Source organism: Chrysochloris asiatica, unplaced genomic scaffold (genome assembly GCF_000296735.1).
Source record: "Chrysochloris asiatica unplaced genomic scaffold, ChrAsi1.0 scaffold00096, whole genome shotgun sequence".
Taxonomy (NCBI): Eukaryota; Metazoa; Chordata; class Mammalia; order Afrosoricida; family Chrysochloridae; genus Chrysochloris; species Chrysochloris asiatica.
In genome coordinates this window covers 3,718,329-3,745,299 of record NW_006408614.1, presented here as the reverse complement: position 1 = coordinate 3,745,299, position 26,971 = coordinate 3,718,329, and the positions used below count along the sequence as shown (strand labels likewise).

The 26,971-nt window shown below is 43.9% G+C and overlaps 1 protein-coding gene across 1 annotated transcript in view; it reads right to left on the bottom strand.

The window, feature by feature from the left end:
• Nucleotides 1-25,312, bottom strand: part of DIS3L2 (DIS3 mitotic control homolog (S. cerevisiae)-like 2) — a 429,536-nt gene extending 404,224 nt beyond the window's left edge. Inside the window, exons 1-3 of the mRNA XM_006866746.1 lie at nt 25,261-25,312; nt 24,561-24,718; nt 2,616-2,669 (exon numbers count right to left, since the gene is read on the bottom strand). Coding sequence (XP_006866808.1) covers nt 2,616-2,669; nt 24,561-24,718; nt 25,261-25,312 — 264 coding nt within the window. The remainder of the gene's footprint in view (nt 1-2,615; nt 2,670-24,560; nt 24,719-25,260) is intronic.
• Nucleotides 25,313-26,971: the final 1,659 nt, after the last annotated feature.

Below are 26,971 nucleotides of genomic sequence, written 5' to 3'. Positions count from 1 at the left end.
TTGGACCCAGAGAGGGAAAGGGACTGTGGGCCGAAAACTGGGGGGAGGAGGGGGAAGTGTAGGGGGCGGGTTTCTGGGATATACCCTTTGGGTGGTTGATGATGCATGGAGGGGATTGGAACGATGGCAGTGAGATGATATAAAATGGAATGAATATAAAACTAAAGTTCTCCCATGTAAACTATCATATAATTCACAATAAAACATTACACACAAAAAACATACCTGTGTGGTACCTTGAATTGACTTGATCTGGCTTTTCAATCATGTCTTCTTAATTCTAACCAAGTGATCGGATGGGACATGCAAATAAGGTACACAGGATTGGCTAGTTTTGCCCTCCAGCTAGGTTTAAAGGAGCCATCTCAAAAAGAGAGACAGAAGATTCCAGGACCATTAAAAAGGAAGAACATAAGTGAAGCATGAGAAATAGTAACAGCAGAGGCAGCGGCATGGAGACAGAATAGCTTATGGCTCTAGACCCATGGACTGAGTAAAGCTGAATGCCTATGGGCAGGAGACTGGCTTGAAGAATGTGCCCTTTCGGCATTCACAGCCTGGCTAAGTGAACTTTGTAACACTTGCCGGAGCAGGGCAGAAGCCAAGGGACTATATGGCTGAGAGGCTGGAGACAAGAGTGAGGCGTGCTTGCAGTATTGCAGACAAAAGGCCTTCCTGACTGGAGAACTGCTGCGTCCTGAGCTATTACGATGCTGAATTGTACCCTGGTCACTTCCTTAATAAGTCCCATAGTCCAGAGTACTGTTACGTGCTCTGTGTGGGCATTGCAATGGATTATTGAACCCAGAAGTGAAGCAGACAGTGCTGTGGGGGGAGGGATGGCTGGTGTCAGAATAGGGGAAAGAAGGTTGTAGGGGGAAAGCATGCCTGACCTCCGCTTATAGGAATCGGCCTTCAGCTGATTTGAATTTGATTCTCTTCCCGCCTTGTGAAGCCAGGGGAAGTCAGACATGGTTTCCACATGGTTTAAGCAAGCTGCCAGGTGGCAGCCTCCTCCATCATGTGGTACACCACTGAAGAAACAAGTCATTCTTTCTCATGTGGAGGAAAGGCTGCACCTACTGAGAGACAGTGCATCACTCTCCAACATAGCAACTTCTGAGGAGATTTTGCAGGGTAAAATTTATGGCCCCTTTATATGAGATTCACCTGTGTGCAAACTCGCTTTCATGGCCTGATGGACCTGCTCCTGCAGCTAAGTTACTACCTCAAAGTTGACGCCTGAATCCAACAATCCCAAAAAGGACAAGGGTTGACAAATATACCAGGTCTGTCACAGAAACAGACATGACTCAAAGGAAACAATGGGGCATATCCGTAACACTTTTTACCTAGTCCCTTGGATCCCTTGGCTCTGGAAGGCAGAAAAACAAAGGACTAAAGGGCGCCTGATGACAGGTCTTGGAGTCTGTGTACTAATAACATCTCTGAAGCAGAAGACCAAAGTGTACCTCAGACATGTTGTCAGGAGGGACTAGTCCCTGGATAAGGACAACATGTTTGGTGGTAAAGTGAAGGGTCCATGAAAAATAGGAAGACCCTCAATGAGATGGATTGATACAGTGGGTGTAACAATGGGCTCAAAGATAACAACTGTGAGGAAGGAGCAACGCACGGCACTGTTGTGTTCTGCTGTACACAGGGTCGCTATGAATCGGAACCAACTTGATGGCACCTAACAACAACAAAATTTCTCATGTAACATAATAAAAATGTTAACTGAAATACCTGTATTAATTTCCTCAGATGATGCTGTAGGATAAGCTCTGGACTGGTAACTACAAGGTTGGCAGTTCAAACAGACCAGCGGCTCGCAAAAACCCTATACAGAGTTGCTAGGAGTTGGAACCGACTCAACGTCACTTAACTATATCATCTATCCCCTGTGGTCTCTGCTACAGTGAAAAATCTGATACTACAACGATCCTATGGTATCCTGGGCTAGTTCGGTCAGAATTTAATAACCTCACTCTTGCGGCGATGACAATCAAGCTGTATGTACCCAGTGACCCGGCGTGAGCTCTGTATCAGACAGCACTTGCCTTAGCTAGAGGAAGGCTTTTGAAACAAGGCCTAAGCATAGAAAAGGGGTATAAAGAGCCAGCGGTAAAGAGCCTTGTACCAAGTCCCATCACCTGCACAGCATGAAGTGAGAAGTCCTGGCCCAAAATAAACCACATTACACGTTATTTTTGGACAGATCTGCTGATTAGCTCATGCAGTCGATCTAAAGTAGATAGCGTATTTCTTTAGGAAAGATTAACCATCATCAGTGGAAAAAACCATAAATCCCTTAAAGTTATAAATCAAGGGCATCCAATTACACAAGCTGGTGGGTGTCTGCTTGAGGCTGGCTGCTCTCTGCAGGCCCCAAACAGCCGCCACCCCTTTTGTTTTCAGCGTGCTCTGACGACTGGCAGAGAGGTTGCTCACCCAGAGGCAGACTTGTTTATTTAAACTTGAAACGAATCCTTGCCCATCCTCAATTCTGGTTCACTTCTCTGCTTTTTAGTTAGGATATTTGGTTTCAGTTTCAGAGCACATCTAAAAAATTCAATGTGACATGAAGTTTATTATAAAGTTATTGAACTTACCGGCGAAGGAATGAAGGCTTCATGAAACTTCTTTGGATTAATTCTCAATACACCCTTTAAAGGGAAAAATAAGATTGGTGAAAACGGTGATACATGTAGGATTTTTCCACATGTATGCTATTCTTCAATACATGTTTAAAAAGTAATTAAACCGTTTGATCCATGAAACAAGCTTGGTGTGAACAGAACAATTCATAATACCACACAGATAATGCAGACAAGTGCATAAGCCACGATTTATGCGGATGTCTGTAAGTAATTTGGGGTCCGTGAGAGCACGCACAGGTGAGACACAACAGAGCATGACGTGGAGCTGGGAAAGTTACAAGTTCACCTAGGAACGGCAATCTCTACGTTAAGAACACAGTCATCTGGGGAGTCCGTCTCACTTGACGAGAGCCTCTTTTCCGTCTCCACGTTCCCGCACGCTGTTTGTGGCTGAGATCATTTTCAATTGTAGAGGTTGGTTCCCAACATCCAGAGACTTTTCACCTTGGCCCCTCCACAGAGTTGAGTCAATCATTCAAAATGGTCCAGAAGCAGCTCTTAATGTACATGGGAATCCTGGCTCCAGCAGCCAGGCCACCCAGCTGGCCTTCAACTTCATGTTATTCCAGCACCAAGTCTATGCCTGCTTCTGTTTATGCACGGGGTGTGCAGGTGGGGGCTGCTTCAATAGCAGCTCAGTATATGAGTCTCCTCAGAGAGCTGTGAGCCCTCCCCCACTCCTGCTGCTTTTCACAGACCCAAGAACTCAAGAGGGAGGCAGTGGTTTGCCAGATACCTTGAGAAAATCTTTTCAGTACCATTTCCCTCAATAATGTTGACAGACTCAAAAATGCATAATTCACCTAACAGATGAGAACATAAAACAAAGCAGCATGAATTCTTTCTTTTGGGGTCCACCATGAGTACATTCCAAACGTCCACGTACCAGGAAATAACATTAACAACCTAAGTAAAATCACAAGACCAAACCCACTGCCATGAAGTCCATTCTGAGTGTCAGTGACGCTAAAGGCCAGAGCAGAGCTGTCCCTTTAAAGGCTTGGGACTGCAGCCTTTACGGGAGGAGATCTCCAGGTCTTTCTCCAGTGGAGCACTTGTGGGTTTGAACTGTCGACCTTTCCGTTATCAGATGAGCGCTTAGCCACTGTGCCACCAAGGCTCCTTATACCCTTCATCGTTGTTGTACCTGAGTTCTGTTGGGTGGGTCCTGACTCAAAGCAACACCCTATAAAGACTACTACAAATGCCCGTTTCATTCATAATTTAGCAAGCACTGACCCTGCTCAATGCCCCAAGGCAGACAACTCAGGAGAGAGGACGACTGAACTCAATCACGTGGATGTACTGGTCAGTCTTTTGTTTCAGGGTCACTGTTTTCTGATCCAGTTTTTTGTTTTGTTTTAAAAAAAGCTTTTATTGTGAATCGAGTGATAGTTTACATGGGAGAATATCAGTTTTGCACTCATCCTATGGTATTTCGTTTCATTGCAATGATTACAATCCCCTCCATGCATCATCATTCAACAGTATTTGCTTCTATTCCCTCTGGGTTGGGGGGGGAGGGGCTTTGATGGGCACAAAACACTCAGGAATATATAATCATTTAAACAACTAAAGGGCACATTCTGTAAGCCTGCCTCCTGGCCATCAGCAAACAGCCTTTTTCTTTCCTTGAGTCTAGAGTCCTCATCTCTGCCTCTATCTCTGGTGTCGCTGCTTCTCTGGATAGGGTCCCACATTCCGCTCATGCTCTTCTCCCTTGATAGTCCTGGGGTTCTCTGTTCCTGGAATGTAAGATTAACTATTCCCCAATTTATGTTACAAAACTACATTTACAGTTGTGACAATCACAATCAGTCATGATAACAATTACTCACTACTGAATCATAAGAATCATATCCCCCACATCCTTTCAAAAGACCCACCTAGACAAGATGAAAACGACTCAGTGGGGATTCTATCTCTGCCCGCCTCCCCGCACCCCTGCCCCCTGAAACTAAACTCCCTCTTGAAAATTTGTAAGCCAACCACTTCATACCTTTATTGCCCCTCTCCCAATTTTAGGTAGCCAATGTCTAAGCTGCCTGTTCCTGGGTACAGAGGGGATTGATTTGATCCTTGATGTGAATGGTCCAATTTTTTAAAACTTCCCCAGTGCAAGTTCATGAATATACTTCCATATAATATCTACCAGCCATATATATCGTCACTTCCGTGAAATATCTCTTTATGTTCATCACTCATTTTTAATGGGTTGTTTTCTTATTATTATTCTATTTATAGCACTACGTAGGATAAACACTTAACCACAGGGTCAGTTTGGACCACAAGGTAGATGGTTCAAACCCACCAGCTGCTCCTCAGAAACCCTATACAGGATCACTATGAGTCAGAAGCGACGGGATGGTACTTAACAACAACAACAACAACAACATATACTCTTGATTCCAGTTCACTGTTTGGTTGCATGTATTGCAAAGACCTTCTCTCAGTTTGTTGCCTTTCTTTGAAATTTCTGTGTCTTTTAATAAACAAAAGTTTATAATAATAGTAGTCTTTTTGTAATTAATCTTTTATAGTCAATGTTTGGTGTGTCTTGTTTAATGATTCTGTCCTTACCCCAAGATCTAAAAGATATTTGTATCTTCTGTCTTTGTTTCTTTGGACACATGTCCAAGAGGGACCAATCCCTAGAGAAGGATATCATGCTTGGCAAAGCGGAGGGTCAATGAAGAAGAGAAAGACCTTCGATGAGATGAATTAACAAAGTGGCCTCAACAATGGCTCAAACAAAACAACAACTATGAGGACAATGCAGGACTAGGCAATGATTTGTTCTGTTGTGCACAGGGTCACTATGCAGCAGGACTGACTGGACAGAGTTTAACAACAACAGGAGTTTGAGAGTTTGGGTTTTAACATGTTAGTCCTTAACCCTTCTGAAGCTGACTTTGGCATCTTTGCAATACAATGATCCAAACTCATCTTTTCCATATGGACAATCAGTTTTTTCTAGCTCCTTCTTTTTCCCACAGATCTTACTGACTTGCCAGTTTTGTCATAAACCAGGGTTTTCTTCATGGCATGGGTTTATTTCTAGGTCTTCATTCTATTCTAGTTTGCTGATTGTTCTTTACCTTGTAAATGTCAACATTTCACTAGGTTTGTATCGAACAAGATTTGGATATTCTTTGAATTAATTTTGATTGGAAGGCAGTTGAGTTCCCTCCGACTTCTAGGCAGGGAAGGATAGAAGCCTTGATCAGGAATATCATTTGTCAATTGGACTAGAGCCTAATTGTCGAGAACTGGACCTCAGGGACCGGCCCCAAGAGAGTGTGCAGACGCTGCTGAAGAAGAAGAAACTCCCACCGTACCCCAGAGCAGACTAGAGTCAAAACCAAACCCAAACCCACTGCTATCTTGTCGATTCTGACTCCTAACAACCCTGTATATGGTTTTCCAAAGTCATGACTCTTATATAGGAAGAGAAAGTGTCATTTTTCTCCTGCAGAGCTGTTAGTGGGTTTGATCTGCCAACCCCGTAGTTACAGGTCCAGTGCTTATCCTACAGTGCCTCCAGGGCTCTTTAAAGCAAGTCAAGATGTGGTCTTTTAACTAAAAGAAACTTTCGGATGATTTTGTTTAGCCAAACTCACTCAGTGGAAGTCCAGTCTTAGCATGACCATATTTATATAACCCGTCTGTGATCTGGCCCAGCCCCTGTCGCTCACCTTTCTCCAAAGCTTTCCCTAAACCTGGAGATTGATCTGTGAGGTTCTTGTGCCCTCCACCTCCCCTGTGACTCCCTGTCTTATGGAACCCTGGCTGCCCCCAGAAGTTATCACTCCCTTGAAGTAGTATTCTCAAAGGGGGCTGTTTTCTCTTTCCTATCCCATCCACCCTACCCCACTCAGAAACCAGGAAAAGAATGCTTCTTCCTGCTTCCCCACTGTGCCTTTACAACAGCTTTTTTTCTTAATTTTATTTTATTTATGTGTGCTTATTAAACATTTGTATAGGAGTCCTGGTGTGGCACTGTAGGATAAGCACTGGACCTCAAGGTCAGGTTGAACCACAAGATTGGCAGTTCAAACCCACCAGCTCCTCCTTAGAAACCCTATACAAGGTCACTATGAGTTGGAACCAACTCTACAGTACTGACTAACTTACCATAGCGGGTGTTATTGTCCAGGCACTATTCAGAACTGTTTACAAATGTCAACAACAACAATCCCGGAGTAGCGTTGTAGGATAAGCCCTGGATTGCTAACCACAAGGTCAGCAGTTCAAACCCACCAGCTGCTCCTTGGAAACCCTATGCAGAGTCACTCTGAGTTGGAACCGACTACAGTACTAACCAACTTACCTCAGCGAGTGTTACGGGCCAAGCAGTATTCCGAGCTGTTTACAAATGTGAACTCATTTAGCTTTCCTAACAGCTCTGTAGTGTGGGTTCTATCACTGTGGGAATGAGTGTCTTTATTTCAAAATTATTACAATCCTGTTTATTGAATTCGGGTGACCTTTCTTTTTCTTTTTTTCTTCCTGAAGTGAGTAGGGATTGTATGACCTTTCTTTTACTTTTTGCTGCTTGCTGAAGTGAGTAAGAAGAATGCGCACCTTAGAAATTTGAATTAGCCAATCAGGTAAGGGAATAGACTGTGCAGTCGAAGCCCTAGCCAATGGGGTGAAACACAGCCATAAGATTTGTGTCAGGGATAAAAACCCGAATGGACTGCCCACTCGGTGTGCTCACTGGCCTGTTCCTGTACAGGTACACACACACACCCTTCTGCAGGAGTAAATTTTACCTTGTCCAAGGTAATTTTGGAGTCCTGATGTGGCACTGTGGCTTAATGCGCCAGACTGCAAAGCCATTTGAACTGCAAGGTCAGCAGTTCAAGCTCACCAGTTACTCCTCGGAAACCCTATACAGGGTCGCTATGGGTCGGAGCCGACTTGACGGCCCTTTACAACAACAACAAAGGTAATTTAGTCTTACCGAGTGTCTTTTTGTGCAACATCGGGATTCATTTCTTACAATTTGGGGGCCCATCCGGGATTTCTGTTCCCTTTGGGAAGCAGCTTTAGCCTTTTCCCCTGAGGGAGACATGTCCTCCTGCCTAGTGGCAGCAGTCCTCCAGTGAGATCAGCTAAAGTCTCCCAAGGAAGCGAATAAATCCCGACTCCTTGGCAATGTGGGTGAAAGGCCTACTTGAGCTCCACCACATGGCAACCAGGTAACTCGGTGCACCGACAGAGGTAGGAAAAACTGTGGAGGCGGCCAATACTTCCTTGATGGTCGGGACATCACAGGCTGTGTGTGTATGAATGAGAGTGTTCTAGGCACAAAGCGAGTGTGGAGTCCCAATCTATGGTTCCATGGCAACGTCATGTGGCTTAGGGCAGTATCAAGTCAAAGACTTTATCCGCGTTGGGGGTTTATCCAACATGGCAATGCTAACAGGTGTCCAACGTTCCCACGGGGGAAGCGGCCAGAGATAGACAAAGTGAAAGTAAAAAAGTATAAGAAACCTCTAAGTATAGAGGCAGGGTTGAGACTCTTTCTAAGAAGACACAGTCAGGTAGCTGGAAATAACACCAGTAAAAGAATCTCTAGAGAAAATGAAGCCAAAGACAAAATTCCCCCTAATAGTCTCTTAGGATTCATGTTAAAATATTGGAATGCTAGTGCATGAACTAAAGGAAAAAAGAAACAAATAAGCTGTTGCTGTTTCATTTGGGCACAAGAAGCAAGTCTTAAGTTATCTGTCTTTTGGCCCAGACGAAGATTGGGTCTGTCAACTTCACTGAATATGGTAATGACAAAAGTCCTGTCTCTCAGGAGGAAACAGATTATGCCCTTATGCTGGACACAGGGTCCTGTTGTTCTATTTGCACTTAAGACAAGGGATAACAAGACAGAGAAAGAAAAACTTTCTTCTACTTGGGACCCCCCCTTTTCTCTCTACCCCTACCTTACAATCCTGCTCTTCCTCCTGTGTCCCAGACTCATAACCCTGAGCCCTCCTCCCCACCCCTGAGTGTGCTCCCTGTGCAAAGCCCAATTTTTCCATACTAGTGCGATACCCTTCCCTGTAGAGACTTAGAAATCACACAGTGCCAAAAAGATATACAAAACCTTCCCTTTCCCCCTCCCCACCAAGAATCAGCCTGAATCCCTTTTTCCTCTTAGAAAAGTCCCCTTAGGAGGAAGAGAAATTGGGCTCATCAGTGCACCCCTCACTAGTTCAAGGGATGGAAAAAACGGGGGGTACTAAAACCACTCCTTAATAATCCCTGTAGGGTCGCTGACCAGATAGGCCAATCCCTGGGCCCCAAAATATACACCTGGACAGAACTTATGGAACTTATGTCAATATTATGAACCATGTTCTCAGGAGAAGAAAGGGTCATGAATCACAGAGCAGCGATGGTTGCATGGGAACGCGAACTTCCTGCTGGTCCAGGCGTCCTAGCCACTGATGCTAAGTTCCCTAACCAAGACCCTCAATGGGACAATACTGTAAGAGGCCATCAGGGCCACATAGGAGACCTCAGGGGGATAATAATTAAAGGAATCCGAAAATCAATTCCCCAGGCCCAAAATATCTCTAAGGCCTTTGTTGCACAGCAGGGGGATAAGATGAAGAACTTGCAGAGTTTTTAGACAGACCAAAAAAAGAAAAGGCAAATGAGAAAATACACCAGGTTAGACCCAGAAGATCTTTGGGCCAGGGAGTGTTAAAGCTCCATTTGTCACTTAGTTGACCTGATATCTGTAAAAGGTTACAAAAGATGGAAAACTGGAAAGACAGGTCTATGGAAGAACTGTTAAGGGAAGCTGTAAAGGTGTATGTAAGGCAGGATGAAGAGAAACAGAAACAGAGGGATAAAACTGTGTTGTCTACCTTCAGGCAGGCAATTTAGGGGAGGACAATTAACCGATGCCCCTCAGGATCCAACCCCCACAGTCAGGACAAAACAGGAGGGGAGGGGAACCCAAAGACAGCCAGAGGAGAAAAGAGGTACTTAAAATGTGGAAAAGTAGGACATTTTAAGAGGGAATGCCCAGAATGGGAAAAAGAAGTAAGAATAATCTCCCTTATGACCTTTGATGAGGAATAGGGAGAGTCAGGGCCTCTTTTATATTGATGGGTCCCAGCGGGATCTCCTAGTAAATTTAGAAATGGGGTCACATAAGGAAATTGTGACCTTTTCAGCTGACTCAGGGGCCTCCAGATCTTCCCTTTGTAGTCAGCCCTCTGGTCTCCTCTACACACCCGAGGAAGTCCTAATCTCGGGGGTGGAAGGGGAAGGATACCTTGGACTAAATGTCTTCCTGTAGCCCTTTTAAGAATCCAAACGGCCCCTCGAAAAGGACATCGGCCAATCCCCATATGAGATGTTTTATGGGTTACCCTACTTAAGCCCCACAAGGACAGTGAATAAGGAAGATCGTAGAAGAATTGATGCCTTTGAGTTGTGGTGTTGGAGGAGAATTCTAAAAGTGCCATGGACTGCCAAAAGAACCAATAGATCTGTTTTGGAAGAAGTGCAGCCAGAGTGCTCCTTGGAGGCCAGGATGGCTAAGCTTCGTCTCTCATACTTTGGACATATTGTCCGGAGGAAACAGTCGCTGGAGAAGGATGTCATGCTGGGTAAGGTGGAAGGTCAGAGAAAAAGAAGAAGACCCCTAACGAGATGTATCAGCCAGGTGGCATCATTGATGGACTCAAGTGTGGCAGCGGTAGTGAGGTTGGCCCAGGATCGGACATTGTTTTGTTCTGCTGTGCATGGGGTCGCTATGAGTCGGTTCCGACTCGATGGCACCTGACAACAACAACAACTGACCTTCCCACTTTTGAGATAAAGGATCAATTTCTCAAAAACTATATACTTGGCTTGTCCTCCACTCTACTTTCTCTTAAGAAAAAGGGTCTTCTGACACAGAAACCACCCCTAGAGTTCCCACTGGATCCACATCACCCTGGTGATTATGCATTAATCAACAACTGGAAATTCCATCCTTGTGGGTGGAACCAAACACACACAAAACAAACAAACAAACTGGGGAGGTGGTCTGTAGAAGACAATACCTTATGCCCACAAAAGAGAGAAAGGGTCTGCAGCCAATATAATGCTTAAGATAAATGTAGACATAGGCTATTTGAGCTTATAATGCAAAATTGTGAGTTTGCACATGCAAGGTGAAAGCTAAATGTGAATCGGGCACTGAGAAGTTTTGTTCTGTTTTAATATCTTTGATATTCTTTCTGTCGTAAAATGGTATAAGTTAATCCATTTAAAAGGTGGTTAAGGATTTTGTTTGGTATGATAGCAATTTTTTAAATTGTACTTTCCTCAAGACTTTATTTGTGTGCGTTTTATTTTTGTATTAATGTTTCAGATCCTCTGAGAACATAATACTGTTTTAAAAGATATTTGGTGTACCAATATTCTTTCTGAATTGAAAACATTTTTTGTTAAAATTTGGGCCAGCTTGTATGTATGCATTTCATCTTGTTAAGAGTAAGAAAAGTATATTGTGCTATAGACCTTAAAAGAACTCTTGATCCAAACTCATCCCTTCAAACTCACCATTCATCACTTCCAACTGGGAGACCTGGTGCTGATCAAGACCTGGAAAGAGGACTGGGAGGGCCCTTCCCTCTGAGACAGCTGTCTGGACTGTGGACCACAGAGGAGTGGACTAACTATACTCAAGTAAAGGGACTAGTGAAAAGGAAGTCTCCCCAAGGGAAAAGTAGTTACTGGTGGGACGCACAGAACTCACCTAGGGAACCTCTCAAAGTGACCCCGAAAAGAATCTGAGAGACTGCCTAGCCACACCTCTGCCAGATTGTCACATTTTTCCCTGTTCTCTCTCAGTCTTGGGGATCTAAAGATCTAGTCCCACTGAGTCACTGCTTCTCAGAAGAATTGGTAGAATTGGGGTACACTGGGACTTATAAAGGTATGGGGTATCTTCCTCTAAGAGTAGGCTAATACATATTGATTAGAAGGAATGATGTTGAATTTTCATCAATTTTTAGTAAAGGGGCGCAGGCTTACTGGAAATGGAGTGCCTTCTGCAGCTGCCAGCTCTAGGCGTTATCTCCATGGTTCGTCTGCCTGTGGCCAACTGCTTCAATTAAGGTTTCAGGTCTTGATATCCTTATCTTTGTCTCGAGGCTGTTCTTCTCATTATTACTACTCTTGTTGGACTAGAAATGTCCTTCCCACTTCTTTGATCCCTGTTTAGTAGGAGAGAACTCAGGGTACAGGGGTAGATATGAAGCCAGAGTAAGAGAGGCCTAGGACCCAGAGGATCCAACCTGTCCCTGACAAAATGGGTTGAGTTTCGAAGCTAATATGGCTAAATTATATCATTACCATAGGGGCCGTGCAAAGGGCTTTTGTGGCCAGCCAATCATGTTGATGGTAGATGTAACTATGGCATCTCTCCCTCAAACCATCAAATTAGGCGTTTGCCAAGTTTTATCCTGCAGGAAATTTGAGGACCCAGTGCTTGTCTCAATTAATGTGCCCACTGTCAGCAATAAGGAGCCAAGAGTAGCAATCTGGGTTTATGGAATGGGTGCCCACATCTCTAGACGGGACCCTGTGGGCTGAAAATGACCCTTCCAAAGTGAGGATTACCGAAGTTAAAGACCTAAGACAAACTATAGCTATAGAAACAGGGTATGAGGATGCAAATGCTTAGTTGGAATGGATTAAATATTATGCTCACACTCTAAATAAGAGCCATTGTTACACCTGTGCCTATGTGACAGGAAGACTGGAAGCCGGGAAGCCCAAGTGGTCCCCTTTCCACTCGGATGGTCCTCATACCCTCAGGGCATGCACTGTATGGTTGTTCTCTCCCAGGTCCCTGTAGCCTGGGGCAACAAACCCTGTAACTCATTGTGGCTACTGTTCCCTAATGTCAGGGGTCTTACGGGTCAGTCCCCGAGGACCATTATGCCTCCAGCCTCAAATGTCAATTTCACTTTGTGTCTCTCCAGACATGGGGAGGAATTGGATGTTCATCGGAAACTTGACGGGATGTAGCAAGCACAAACTCTTTGAAGAGTTTCAAAATCAGTCAGCCCTAGCTACCCTGCGAGCAGATGTCCGGTGGTACCGTGGGAAACACTTATCCGGGGCTTTACCAGCAAATTGGAGTGACACCTGTGCTTTGGTGCAATTGGCCATCCCTTTCCCCTGGCATTTCATCAGCCAACAACGACAGGAAACAGGCATACGACCAAGAGAAGTGTAGCTACTCCCCATGGCTCTTTTGAGCCCCGTGTTTTTGTAGACAGTACCAGAGTTCCCTGAGGGGTGCCAAACAAATTCAAAGCAAGAAACCAAATAGCTACAAGGTTCGAATCTGTATTATTCTGGTGGTCAAACATTAACAAAAATGTGGACTGGACTAATTACATCTATTATAATCAACAAAGATTCGTAAATTATACCAGGGATGCTATAAAAGGAATAGCAGAACAATTAAGACCTACTAGCAAAACGGCCTGGGAAAACAGGTTAGCCCTAGAAATGATTAGCAGAAAAAGGAGGAGTATGTGGCTTAATCGGAGTTCAATGTTGTACTGTCATCCCAGTTAACACAGCTCCTGATGATACCATTACCAAAGCATTACAGAGGCTGACCACTTTAGCTAACAAACTTGCTGAAAATTCAGGCCTAGATGACCCCTTTTCTAGTCTCATGGAACAATGGTTTAGAAAATGGAAGGTGCCTATGACTTTGGTCCTTACCTCTCTAATGATCATATTTGGCATATTAACACTAATGGGATTTTGTATTATACCTTGTATAAGAGGATTCGTATTAAAACGTATAGAAACAGCCTTATTCAAACAACCCCCACCTCTATACCAAAATATACTTTTTCACTTAGAAACATACAAACACCAAAGTCAACATCTCCGAGCAGAGTTTGAAGAAAAGAATGAAGTCTAACAAGAAGAAAAAGGGGGAATTGTGGGAATGAGTATATTTTCTTCAAAACTACTATAATACTGTTTATTGTATTCGAGTGACCTTTCTTTTTCTTTTTTCCCTTCCTGAAGTGAGTAGAGACTATATGACCTTTCTTTTATTTTTCTGCTACTAGCTGAGGTGAATAAGAAGAACGCGCACAGTAGAAATCTGAATTAGCCAACCAGGTAAGGGAAAAGACTGTGCAGCTGAAGCCCTAGCCAATGGGGTGAGGCACAGCCTGAAGATTTGTGTCAGGTGGAGAGATGGAGAGGCTGGGGACTTTAGACCCAGAGAGGGAGAGGGGCTATGTGCTGACAACCAGGGGGCAGGCTTGCAGGTATACCCTCTGGTTGGTTGATGATGCATGGAGGGGATTGTAAGCATGGCAATGAAACGATATACGATAGGATGAATGTAAAACTAATGTTCTCCCATGTAAACTATCACATAATTCACAATAAAACATTAAAAGAAAGACTTGTGTCAGAGATAAAAACCCGACTGGACTGCCTGCTCGGTGTGCTCGCTGGCCTGTTCCTGTACAGCTATGCACACGCACCCTTCTGCAGAAGTAAATTTTGCCTTGCCAAGGTAGTTTAGTCTCACCGAGTATCTTTTTGTGCGACATCGGGATTCATTTCTAACATCACTGACCTCCATTTCACAGAGGAGAAAAAAATGGACACAGACATTCGCTTGTTCAATGTTGCTGGAAGTGGCAGAATTCAGACAGTTTGTCTTTATGCATGAGAGTCCAAACTGTGTGGTGATCATTACAAATTTCTCTTAAGATATAAATGTTTTCATTGTACTTATTTTTACAACCAGAAACTCATTTTTCCTTTAGGTTGACCTTTATAATCTAAAGGTTTTTTTAATCTGTTCTTTGCTCTCTAAATCTGTCTTGATATGTATGTCATTAACCAAAACCCTTTTTAAGAGTCTTTAAAAACCACCTCTTTCAACTTTTCAGAAGAGTTTTCTAAGGAATCTTTCTCCTTAATGTTATCTGAATTATTCTTACTACCTCTTCCTCTTTACTTTTGGGCAAACATTATACTTTTGATCTTGTATAACTGATTGTCTTCTCGGATGTTACTACTTACTTTATGAGTCTGGCTGTTGTTTGGCTGACAGGTGTGGGAACGGCTTCAGTGCAGGTCAGAAAGGTGTCTTAGGGTCATGACCTTTGAGGGTTTCTCCAGTCTCCATTAGACCACTAAGCTGGCCTTAGACCAGTAAGCTGGTGTTTTTTGTGAATTCTACATTTTTCTCCTGCTCTGTCCAGGATCCTCTGTTGTGATCTCAGAGTAGTTGGGAGTGGTAATTAGCCACTTTAAAATCATTTATGCTCTCTGCCCTCTTCCAACAACCCATCTACTTTGAAGCTGTACCACATGCCACAGTTTCTTGCTGGATTCATCTCTCATCCACTCCTGTTTTGATTTGTAGTTCATGCTTTTCCTCTCTGCCTCCTCTCCTGTCAACATTCCTGGACTTCCACATCCATATGGACAACCCTTCCACCTACCTGCTGTAGAACCTGAAATCTGAAGGCTTTTTGCCTGTGAAAGACTCCAGACAGACAGAGTTTAATTCCATTCTGTCCCTAGGTTTCAGTGTACAGTTTCTCTTGAGTACCTCACGGTCAAACTGCTGGAGTTCGAGGCAAAGTATATTTTAGAGTGGATTTTAGTCCACTTCCTCCAGCTAGAACTTTCCTGGGCATACCCCTTAATGGCTTGTCTTAAAGGTTGCCTAGTTGTGATGTCACACTCCAAGAGCCTCAGATACAGTCTCTAAGCATTCCTACTTAAGCCAAGCATTCATATAGGACACACTGTTGCCCTCAGTCCTGGTTGTAGGACTGAGTGCCATATAAAAGGTCGGTCACCAAGTGGAGACAGGATTTTTGAAGTGCATCATGGCATCATATAGATGATTTCCCTCTCCCGGGTGATCTGTATGTCTTTGTCTTGTGTTTACTCCAGCTGAAGATTTAATAGAGCCTCTAGAATATTTTTGTATTTCAAGATAGGGTCTCTCTTCTCCCATATAACATACCTCAGCGACTTTCTCCCTTGTTCACTGCCTGCATCATGTCATCACTGCGAACTATGCCTCCAGCAACAACAAAGCAAGGTCACACTTTCTGATCACAATCTTCTACCCTTACAGCTCACTTAAGGTAAACCCTACCCATTGCAACGAGTCCTCACCTGCACAAAGATCTCCAGCCCGCTCACCTGATCACACTTTTGCTAGACGTCATTCTCCCGTAATAGAGGCTTGCACTTCCTTCCTGGACCACTTCGTTGCCGTGGTCGGCCATTACCTTCTGCCCTTGCACACCCTGAGCTTTAGGTGAGAGCTGCCTCTTAGACTCATCTAGCTAATCCCACTCTCAGCTGACGTGCCTAGACCCAACGAGCTAAATGTTACTACTATAAAAAACACCAAATTTCAAAAATTAGTCTAACTTAGAAATTATAAATACGTTTTGATCTGGATTTATAGAATTTTTTTTTAAGGTTTTTATTGTGGAGTGAGTGAAAGTTTACAGGGCAGATCATCAGTTTTACATTCAACAAATTATATACCTTGTTTCATTACAATGATTTAGTTTTTTTTTAAAGAATGCTTAAAACTGAGGAATTTCACACAGAAGAAATATATCCTTCCTGCCCCTAAACTATGTACCTTAGTCACCACCCTTCAGGTCTGGAACTGAACCCAACCAAAGGGAGCAGTACCACTGGGAGGGAGTGAAGTACTCTGAGACAATCAGCCATTGGAGACCAAAGGCAGCCTTTGTCCAAGGACAAAATTCAGAAAGGTTAGAACAGAGAGAGGAACGGAAACACGAAACACAGAGGAAGGACGATAAGAGGTGTTTCACTGGGGACTGCAATCAATGAGATGAGACAAAATGAGTATGAACTGATGAACAGAAAACGGATTTGTTCTGTAAACCTTCACCCAACTCACAATAAAAAAATTAAAAAAGAAAAAAGTATATTTTTCCAGATTTTCTTGAAAAATTCTAAGGTCTAATAACTATGAGCTCTGGTAACGTAGTGGTTATGAATAGGGCTGTGAACCGCAAGGTTAGCAATTCAAAACTACCAGCTGCTCCGAGGGAGAAAGATGAGGCTTTCTGTTCCCATAAAGATTTACAGCCTCAGAAACCCTGTTCAGGGTCACTATGGTCCAGAACCGACTCGATGGCACTTAACAACAACAACAAATAACTATGGACAACCCCCTTCACATAACAACAGCCCATGGAGTTATACCAGAGAATCCTCTGGACACATCTACAGGTGCTCGATGTGTGCACACTGTTCTAAGAGCTTCAGATCTAGTAACTAATTTAACCATAAAAAAAAACTCCGCAAACTAAGTATTATCTCTTTTTATACGGGAGGACACGGAGCTACCAAGAGGTTAATGCAATGGCCCAGTTGCACAGTACATTCAGCCTAGGCAGACTGGCTCCTGAGCCTGTTAGTAACTTCTGTGGCTGCCTCTGTCTGCTGCCGTAGCCACCCTGGCCTCATCACTCACTTGTGTCACCTGCCTCTCCCTTTTAGCCATTGATGTTTGTGCCATGGACTTAACATTCATGACCAAGTCTTCCAAAGGGTACTCAGCACTGTCCCACATCCTATCACATATGCCTGGAAAGTCTGCTTTCTCACTGTCCAGGAGAATGATTTCATACTTCCCTCTTTGTAAACGTCCCACACCCTTTCCTCTGACCCTCCAGCTGACCCTCCAACCAAGCCTTCACACTTCCTGAGAAAACAGAAGACATCGGAACAGAGCCTCTTCGGTTTCCCATCACCAAATCTACCACCCAAACCGGATACTTGTCTTCTCTGCCACGGCTCCTATGACACTGGAAGAAGAACTCTTGTTCACTCAAAGGCAGACTCTTCTACTTCTCCTCTGGATCCCCTCTTTAGCCTCAAACACCACCCCTGCACTCAGCCCCCCTTCTGGCTGCTGTATGCATGTCCACACCTGAATTTACTCCACAACTCTATCTCCGCCCAGCACCTAGGAGTCAGCTCAACTTCATATGTCTAAAACAGAATGCTATATGGTGCTGTAGGGTCACCACTGGACTGCAAACTACAAGGTCGGCAGTTCAAACCCACCTTGGAAACCCTACGTGAGGTCACTATGAGTCGGAAGCGACTCAACAGCACTTGAAAACAAACACACAAACAAAGTTATCTACACACACACATATAAAGGTATAAATCCTATATATTCAGATCCATAATCTGCCTGGTTAATGGAAACATCATCCATACAGATGCTCAACTCAAAACTTGTAAGTCATCCTCGACTCCCCCCTTTGCCTCACCTCTACATTTAATCCAGTTCTAGCCTCAACTCTCTCCTCTCTGTCCATCTTCTCTCCCACTGGCCTTGTTCATGTCTCCACATTTTCTCTCCTGGTTTACTTCAACAGCCTCCCACCTGGTCTCCCAATTTCCACTAGAAATCATTCAGCTCACAACAGCCAGAAAGATGGTTGTTGATTGGCTGATTTGAGCATAAAGTAGACCATGTCCCTCCCCTGCAGAATAGCCATCAGTGACTATTCTTTGAATAAAAGCTAATCCTTGAACACAACCTATAGACCTATACGGTTTGGCTGTGCCTCACTCTCCAACTTACTCCCATAATGCAATTCCCCTTGCTTACTGTGTTCTAACACACTTCTTTCTTGTTCCTCAAAAACACCAAATCTTTTTGTTTGCTATTCTTCCACTAGAAGATCTCCTGCCTTCCATGCTATTGTCCTACTTCTGAAAATTCTCACCCTTCAGATCTCAACTCAGGTAACCTCCTCAGAGAAACGCTCCTTACCCCTCCCATGGAAAGGGACTTCTCAAACTATTCTCTCCCATCTTTCTTACTTCCCAAGTAGAGCATATCACGAATCTTCATTTCTTTTGTCTTCCTTCTGGGGGCTATCTCTCCCCGTGAATTACTCATCCAGCTCACTGCCTAAAGGTCCTGGCACTTAGTAAGCAGTCCAGGAACATTTATTGAACTAAATAATTAAGGTCTAGCTATGAAGTTCTCCCTCACTCTGGGCACTGTTATGAATATCATCTGTTCCTTATAAATGATTGGCTGGTCCCACAGGAATGTCCCTTCTTGTCTTCTCAGCCTTAATTCCTACTCAACTGTTCTCCAGCTGCTTCCACTCTTAACATATGGTAAAGGCCCCAGAAAATTAGCCCATCCTGCCCTAGCTTCCTAGGCTAGGGTATCCTCAGATGTCCAGTGAGAACATCACACCATTATTCAATTCTAGAGGAAACTGACACCACGAGTCAGACCTCCTGCAACACCTTTAACCAAAGTATCATCTGAGATCCTGAAGAGAGCCAATTCACGCATCTTCATTCCCACCAGCCCAAACCTGAGCCCATTCCAGATATGTCTATTCCATACTTTCATCTCTCCTACAGGTCCTGTAACACTCTCTCAACCGTATACCTGGAGAGAGAGAAACTGGGGAGAGTACAAAACACTCCATGTAGATCATCATGTGTTATTGATTATCACTTTCAAACACAGAGAAGATATTTTTTCATCACTGTGGACCCTCCTCCACACAGAGGACAAAACACTTAATGAAATGCTAAATTATTAGTTATGGTATTGAAAATGAAATAAAAATGTTATTCCACTCCAAGAAAAACAAAATCCCATAATATCCCTCCTCTCTGGATAGAGAGCAGAAAGAGGCCATCACCATATATGTAGGTTTGAATACGAAAGTCAAGTTTACAAACACAGCCACTAAGTTTCCCCAACACCAGGAAATGAGCTTGCGTGTCTTGCTTTTCACCTTGCCCAGCAAGGTCTACACACAGCAAGTTTCGATCAGAAAGCAGATGGGCTCTGTCCCTCTGTCTATGAAAATCTTATTTACAGTCTTGTATACTTCTCACGGTGACCTCATATCTGGAACCCATTCCCATCCCCATCTGCGAAGAACAACTGTTCTCAAATGGGGTGGGGGCGGGGGGCAGGGGCCCTCGGGCTGCATAGTCCCATGATGTCACAGGCCAGGAGGAATCGCTTACAAACTCCTGGGAATGTTAGACTGATCAGATTATTTGCTTTCATGCTAGCAAAGAGTTGCTTCAAAACCAAATAAATAAACAAATTTTGAGGGGACTGACAGGAGAAAGTAATCCCACTGCAGAATATTTCCTTTGCCTTCTATCACTACAAAATCTAGAACCAAAATTCTAAGTTACTTTTCTCTCAAGTTCAGGCAACTAAAGTTTCTCCCTACACACTCTTCATCAAAAAACTATCAATCTGGCTCCATCAACCAGCAAAGTAATTTTTATTCAACCTAAAGGCACCAAGCATCAAGCCAATGCCAGGCACTGTGCTAACCTGTGGGAATAAGACATGATTCTCATGTCGCGAGGGAGTGAACAGTCTATCTGGGAGAAATACACATGCCAAGAAAAGGCAATTAGACTCAGAGTCAAATGTTCGGAGAGGAGTTGGCTTCTGGAAAGAGTTAACAATCAACTCTGCTTGGGGGGATAAGGTGAGGGTTCTGAAAGGAAGTAACATTTTGGGAGGGCCTTAAAGGGCAAGCTCGATTCCATCTAAGTTGTGGGAGAAAGCATTCCACCCACCAGGAACAGCATGTCCAAGTCACAGATGTGTCACCAAGCACGGAGTTGAAAAGAAACATCTTGAAGTCCAGGGTGGCTGAAGGACAGAGTTCCTGGAAGGGGCAGGACAGGAGAAGAGAATGGAAAGAGCGCAACAGGTCATCTGACCTGAATCCAGACGACAGAGAGAAAGCCACCAGGGAAGATAAGAGAGAGACAGATGTGTGGACAAGTGCAGCTCAGTATGTAAGTACAATGATGAGCGGCAAGCAGATGGATTACTGAATACACAATGCCCACAATGCCTACATGCAGCCATGACTTCTCCTGAGAGGGCTTGTCAACGGAATCCAGAAGAAACTTTAAAACGAAAAGGAAAGAAGCCAGTACCACTAGAACTGGAACAATCAATTTCTTAATGGTTATTCCATGAAGAGTCTTCATCAATCACATGTGTACTTGGTGGTGGTGGTGTGCCATCAAGTCGGTTCCAACTCACAGGATTCTTGTGCAGGGTTCCCAAGTAAATCTTTATGGGAACAGAAAGTCTCATGTTTCTCCCATGGAGCCATTAGTGGATTCACACTGCTGACCTTGCAGTTCGCAGCCCAATGCATAACCCACAACGCTACCAGGGCTCTTTATGTGTACTTGACCAATTCTACAGAAAAGCGCTGACAAGCAAGAGAAGGTGATAGTATCTGCTAATTGCCTAGATCTTTCACCAAAAACACAAATGTAGGAACTCTGTCAGATAATGGTCCATTTTTCTCAAGTGAGCCAGGTAGCATATGGCAAAATTTCTATACTAATCCAAGAAGGCTTTGGAAGAATTACAGCCAGAATGCTCCTTAAAAGTAAAGGTGGCAAGACTTTGTCTGACTGACTTCCAACATTTTACCAGGAGGGTCCAGTCCCTGGAGAAGGGCATCATGCTTGGTAAAGTAAAGGTCAGTGAGAACAAGGACGACTCCTATTGAGATGGACTGGCACAGTGGCTACGACAATGGGCTCAAACATAATAAACACTGGAAGAGGGGGAAACTGCACACTGCTCCGTTCTGCTGTACATGAGGCCGCCATGGGTGACAACCGACTTGGTGGAAACAATTCAAAAAATATGCAGCCCTCTCTCCCTCGAAACTACTAGTCCCTGCCTCACACTGCATCCTCAAGGAGACTTAAGCTGCCTTGCTCCATACTGATCGATAAGTTCATGTTTTCATTCGTGTTACTATCTCTCCCAACTTCCTTCCCTCACACGTATCACTCATTTAATTGACGCAAACCAGTCATCCTTCAAGACCCACCACAGGTGGTACCTTCAATAGGGACCCTTTCCATAACTTCAGCTGCTACTCCCAGTTTTCCCACCCCCAATACACTCTCACACACCCTGGTCACACTTCAATCTTAGTACATAACATCTCACACTTCAATCTCCTGTACTCTTGACTTCCTTCTACCCCCACTGGACTAAAAGCACTGAAATGCTTCTCAAGAGTCCATGGAACAGGGAAGGAGTCTTCACATTAAGGATGAAGCCTACCCTCTCGGTATACAGGGTTTATAGAAATGGACAACGAAGACATTGGCTACCTAAAATGGGGGGAAGGGAGGGAAGAGACTGTAAAGGCACAAACTGGCTGGCTTACAAATTTTCAAGAGGGAGTTTACTTTCAGAGTCCAGGGGAAGGTAGAATCCCCACTGAATAGTTTTCATCTTGTCTAAATGGTTCCGGTGAAAGGAGATGGGGGTAAGATTCTTAGGATTCAGTAGTGAGTAGTTGTTATTGTGACTAATCACGATGGTCAAGTCTACTGTAAAGGTAGACGTTTTGTATCATAAAGGCAGGGAATAGTTCATCTTACATTCCAGGAAAAGAGGACCCTAGGACCATCAAGGGAGAAAAGAACGAGCAGAATGTGGGACCCTAACCAGAGAAGCAGCGACATCAGAGATGGAGGCAGAGATGATGACATGGAGAGATAGAGCAGCTGAGGACTCTAGATTTATGGAAAGTGAAAGGCTGCATGCTGGCGGCTAAGAGGCAAGCTTGCACAATGTGCCCTTTGGTTGTTTAAATGATTATATACACCTGGGTGTTTCTGTGTACATCAAAAAAAAATTTTTTTAACAGAGGGAATAGAAACAAATACTGTTTGAAGATGCATGGAGGGGATTGTAATCATTGCAATGAAACGATGAGCGTAAAGCTGATGTTCTCCCATGTAAACCATCACTCAAGTCACAATAAAAGCATTTTCAGATTGAACTAATTTTTTTTTTACTTGAAACTGATAATATTTCATCATTTATCTGTTTGTACAGTGTTTCTGGTAATTTGATGCACAGAAGATATTTATCCCTTTATTTCTCCTACCTTGCCAAGAAAACATGGCTATAGTCACTTCCAAAAATCATTAGATCTAAATGAGAAGAATCATCATTAACAATATGACATATTGCATGCATTAAATTGCCATTTGAGGTATAGTTAGCTATGGAACACAGCTACACTCTGTCACACAGGGATTTGCCTTTAGGCATAGTAAACTTCATGTCAACTGGCTCTTACTCTGAGTACCATTTTTCAAGTAACTTTGTGCACTGGTGCTTGATTTGTATTTTCTTGTTATTGTTTTCTGGTTGTTGTTGTTGTTGTTAAGTGCCATCGAGTCAGCACCGACTCATAGCGACCCTATACACAGCAGAATGAAACACTGCCCAATCCTGGGCCAACCTCACTACTACTGCCACAGCTGAGTCCATCGATGCCGCCACTTGGCTAATCCATCTCATCAGAGGTATTTTTCTCTGACCCTCCACATTAACAAACATGATATCCTTCTCCAGTGACTGGTCCCTCCTGATAATGTGATCGAAGTATGAGAGACGAAGTGTGGACACCTTGGCCTCCAAGGAGCACTCTGACTGCACTTCTTCCAAAATGGATCTATTGGTTCTTTTGGCAGCCCATGGCACTTTCAATATTCTCCTCCAACACCATAGCTCAAAAGCATCAATTCTTCTATAGTCTTCCTTATTCACTGTCCAGCTTTTGCATGCATATGAGGTTACTGAAATATCATTATCATGGCTCGGGTCAGGTGACCTTAGTCCTCAAGCTGACATCTTTGCTCTTCAACACTTTAAAAAGGTCTTGTGCAGCACATTTGCCTAATGCAATATGTTGTTTGATTTCTTGACTGCTGCTTTCGTGAGTGTTGATAGTTAATCCAAGAAGAATGAAGTCTTTGACAACTTCAATCTTTTCTCCGTTGATAAGAATGCTGTTTATTGATCCAGTGGTGAGGAATTTTGTTTTCTTTACATTGAGATGTAATCCATACCAAAGGTTGTACTCTTTCATCTTCATCAGTAAATGTTTTAAGTCCTCTTCACTTTCAGCAAGCAAGATCGTATCATCTGCATATTGCAGGTTATTAATGAGTCTTCCTTCAATCCCGATGCCACGTTTTTCTTCATAGAACCCAGCTTCTCGGATGATTTGCTCAGCATACAGGTTGAATAAGTATAGTGAAAGAATACAACCTTCTTGCACACCTTTCTTAATTTAAAAACATTTAGTGTTCGAACAACTGCCTCTTGGTCTAGGTACAGATTCCTCATGAACACAATTCTTGTAGTTCTTGGTAAAACCAATAAAGATTAAAAAAAAAAAAAAAAAAGAGTCCATGTGACTACTCCTGGGTCACAAGGGAAGCACAAGAAACGTTAGCTGAACCCAACTAGCATGTGCACATATTCTGTAAAGTACAAAGTATATGCTTAGTATATGGCTGTGTTGTGCACACGGTTTCCTTTCTGCCTTCTCCATTGTTCTCTACCACTTAGCATCCATGTGCTCCAAGCAAACTCAACTAGTCAATGTCTCATTTATCCAAACCTTATTTTCCACTTCTGTCTTAGCAGCTCACACTGGTCCCTGCACTTGGAAAGTTTTCTCTCTTATTGTCACTTTCTCAAACAGCACCAATCCGTGGTCTGGCTCAGATATAGCCCTTCCAGTAACGCATTCCAAGACAGTGCTAACTGGAAGTGATGGTTCCCTCTTCCCAGATCTCAGAGTACTTTGTTTGTACCTGTCTTGGGGCACTAGCACCTCTCTGTACACTGGAGGTCTAAGACGCTGTCAGCCCCGGGTCCACCATCACATCCTCATCAAAACACACAGCACAGAGCAGCATGCATTTGTTGAGTGAATAGTTACTTCCGTAAGTTTTAAGCACCTGAATAAGTGTTCCTCTCTTCAGGCCTTCTGAGACATCCTCTTTGAGCATGTAGGTTTCAAAGATGCTCTTTTTCTTCCCTCGCATGGGCTTGTTCTTTGACTTTCTGTCACCTGGCGAAGCACCAACACCATGTGGGCTGGCCACAGAGGACACACCTAGAAACAGGAGGCAGCAATCAACTCTTTCCGCAGTTCAACATCTCAGGGTTGGTTTTTTTTTAGCTTTTTTTGTAAACTGGAGATATCAGATACACATTTTAGTTTAATGAAGCCCTGTGATGACCATTTCAAGCAGTCTCAGGAAAGAGTGGTTGGGGAAGGACATGTGAATAAACCACACACAGATAAGACTTGAGTTCTGAACCAGCCCCACAGACACACGAAACAGAATCTGAATAATGGGTTCAGGATGCTGTGCTGTTTATAGACACACACGTTTTTTATATAGGGATTACTAAGACTGGCAAGCCGCTGTAGGAAACTACACAGCTGTACTCAATATAACAATAAACTAAGACAACTTGAAACCACACCTAATCCTAGAATAAATAACACTGGAGACTATTTAACAGGTCACCAGAAGAGTTATAATTGCCCTCAGTCCCAGCACCCACCCTTCCACCTCCACACCCACTCCTCCTGTGCTTTGGGCCTCCTTGGGATTCACAGGGAGTGGGCTCCATTTTCCTTTGTGCTACCTCTGGGTGTCCCCAGGGACTGGAGGTTCAGCCTGTGGTCAGGATGACTCATCGCAGATTTCTAGGTTCGCCTCTTCTCTCCAGATCCACAGGAGGACCCTCCACTGCCCAGCTCCGAGACCGTCTTGCCTTGAGCAGCTCAGTTGTCACTAGCTGAAACCAAAGAGAGATTGGTGATGGGAGAGTACACAGGTGGCCTCCTCTAGTCCACTTGGACATTTAGCACTTGAGCCACCCCGCCGGAGCCTGGCAGTTAGTAGGCAATCCTCCGGCCCCAGATACTTTCCAAAGCCTTCACCCTCGCAGGTCATACTAGCTTGCTGCTTCAGGGAACTGCAACTAGAAAACTCCATGTATGAGACAAGGAGGCAGAAATTCAGAAATTCTGCAATTCTATTCAGCTTGCAAAATGCACAAAAGTGGGAGGAAATGTGGCTTTGTAAAATGGTGTCATGATCTACAATCAACAGGCTGTAAGAGAGTAACTACTAAGGTCTCAAGTTGTTATTAGTTGCCACTGAGTGACCCCACATGTACAAAGCAGAACTGCTCCACAGGGTAGTCGTGACCTTTGAAAAGCAGATTACCAGGTCTTACCTTCTGCAGTGCCACTGGGTGGGCCTGAAATGCTAACTAGGCCTCAAGGGTTCAAGAATAAATGAGAGCTCCAGAGAGTGGCATTTACTCTCTCCAAGCTTGCATAAGTGACCTGGTGATCGTGGTGTGCCACTGAGTTGGTGCCGACTTACAACAACCTTGGATAGGGTTTCCAGAGCCGTAACTCTTTACAGAAGCAGAAAGCTTCATCTTTCTCCAGCAGAGCGACTGGCAGATGTGAACTGCTGACCTTGCAGTTAGCAGCCCAGCTCATAATCTACTACATTACCCTCCATGAAACCAAGTTAGCCAATACCTTAGAATTCATTGTTGTCATTGTTAAGTGACCGTGAGTCGATTCCGTCCCATAGCGACCCTGTATAGGGTTTCCAAGGAGCAGCTGGTGAACTTGAACCACTGACCTTGCAGTTCAAATGACTTTGCAGTCTGACACACTAGCCCACAGTGCCACACCAGGACTCCTTATGGAAACCTAATTGATTGCCACAACTTGATAAAAGGCTTCAGTAGCCTTCAAACAATGGCAGTGTTGTCAGGCGCTTATTCGCCTGCCCTTACCTGCCATCACCTCAAACTAGTCATCTGACCAGAAGTTCAGGCAGCTGTTTCCAAGGAGTATGGGAGCAGCTGTCTGGATCAGCAGACTGGAATGTGGGGCCCTGCAGCTGGCCCCTGGCCTTCCACCTGGACAGTGAGCATGTCATCATAACTTCTATTTTCTAGTCTCTGCTGGCCAACAGCCCAGGACTGAAACCTAGCCTTGCAAATTTCCAAAATCCTGGTGGCCCGTCTGCTTTCCCATAAAATGGAACAAGATGTCATTCTGAACACTAGCTCCCATTTTCTCTAAATTTCCCACACACATCCTTCAACACCATGACGTAATTTTTCTTTAAATTGAAGTGAATAGTAACTCAGAAGAGAAGCAAGCGAGACAAAGGGCAGCTGGCTACTTCTTTGTGATACATGAAGACAATCAGAGATACGGTCAATCAAATTGCAAGAAGGGAGAAAAGAACTTCCAAAGGAGAAGAAGGAGGCTCATGGAGATGGTGTGCTCCACTAACAAGAACACAAGTGCCCAATAATGCCA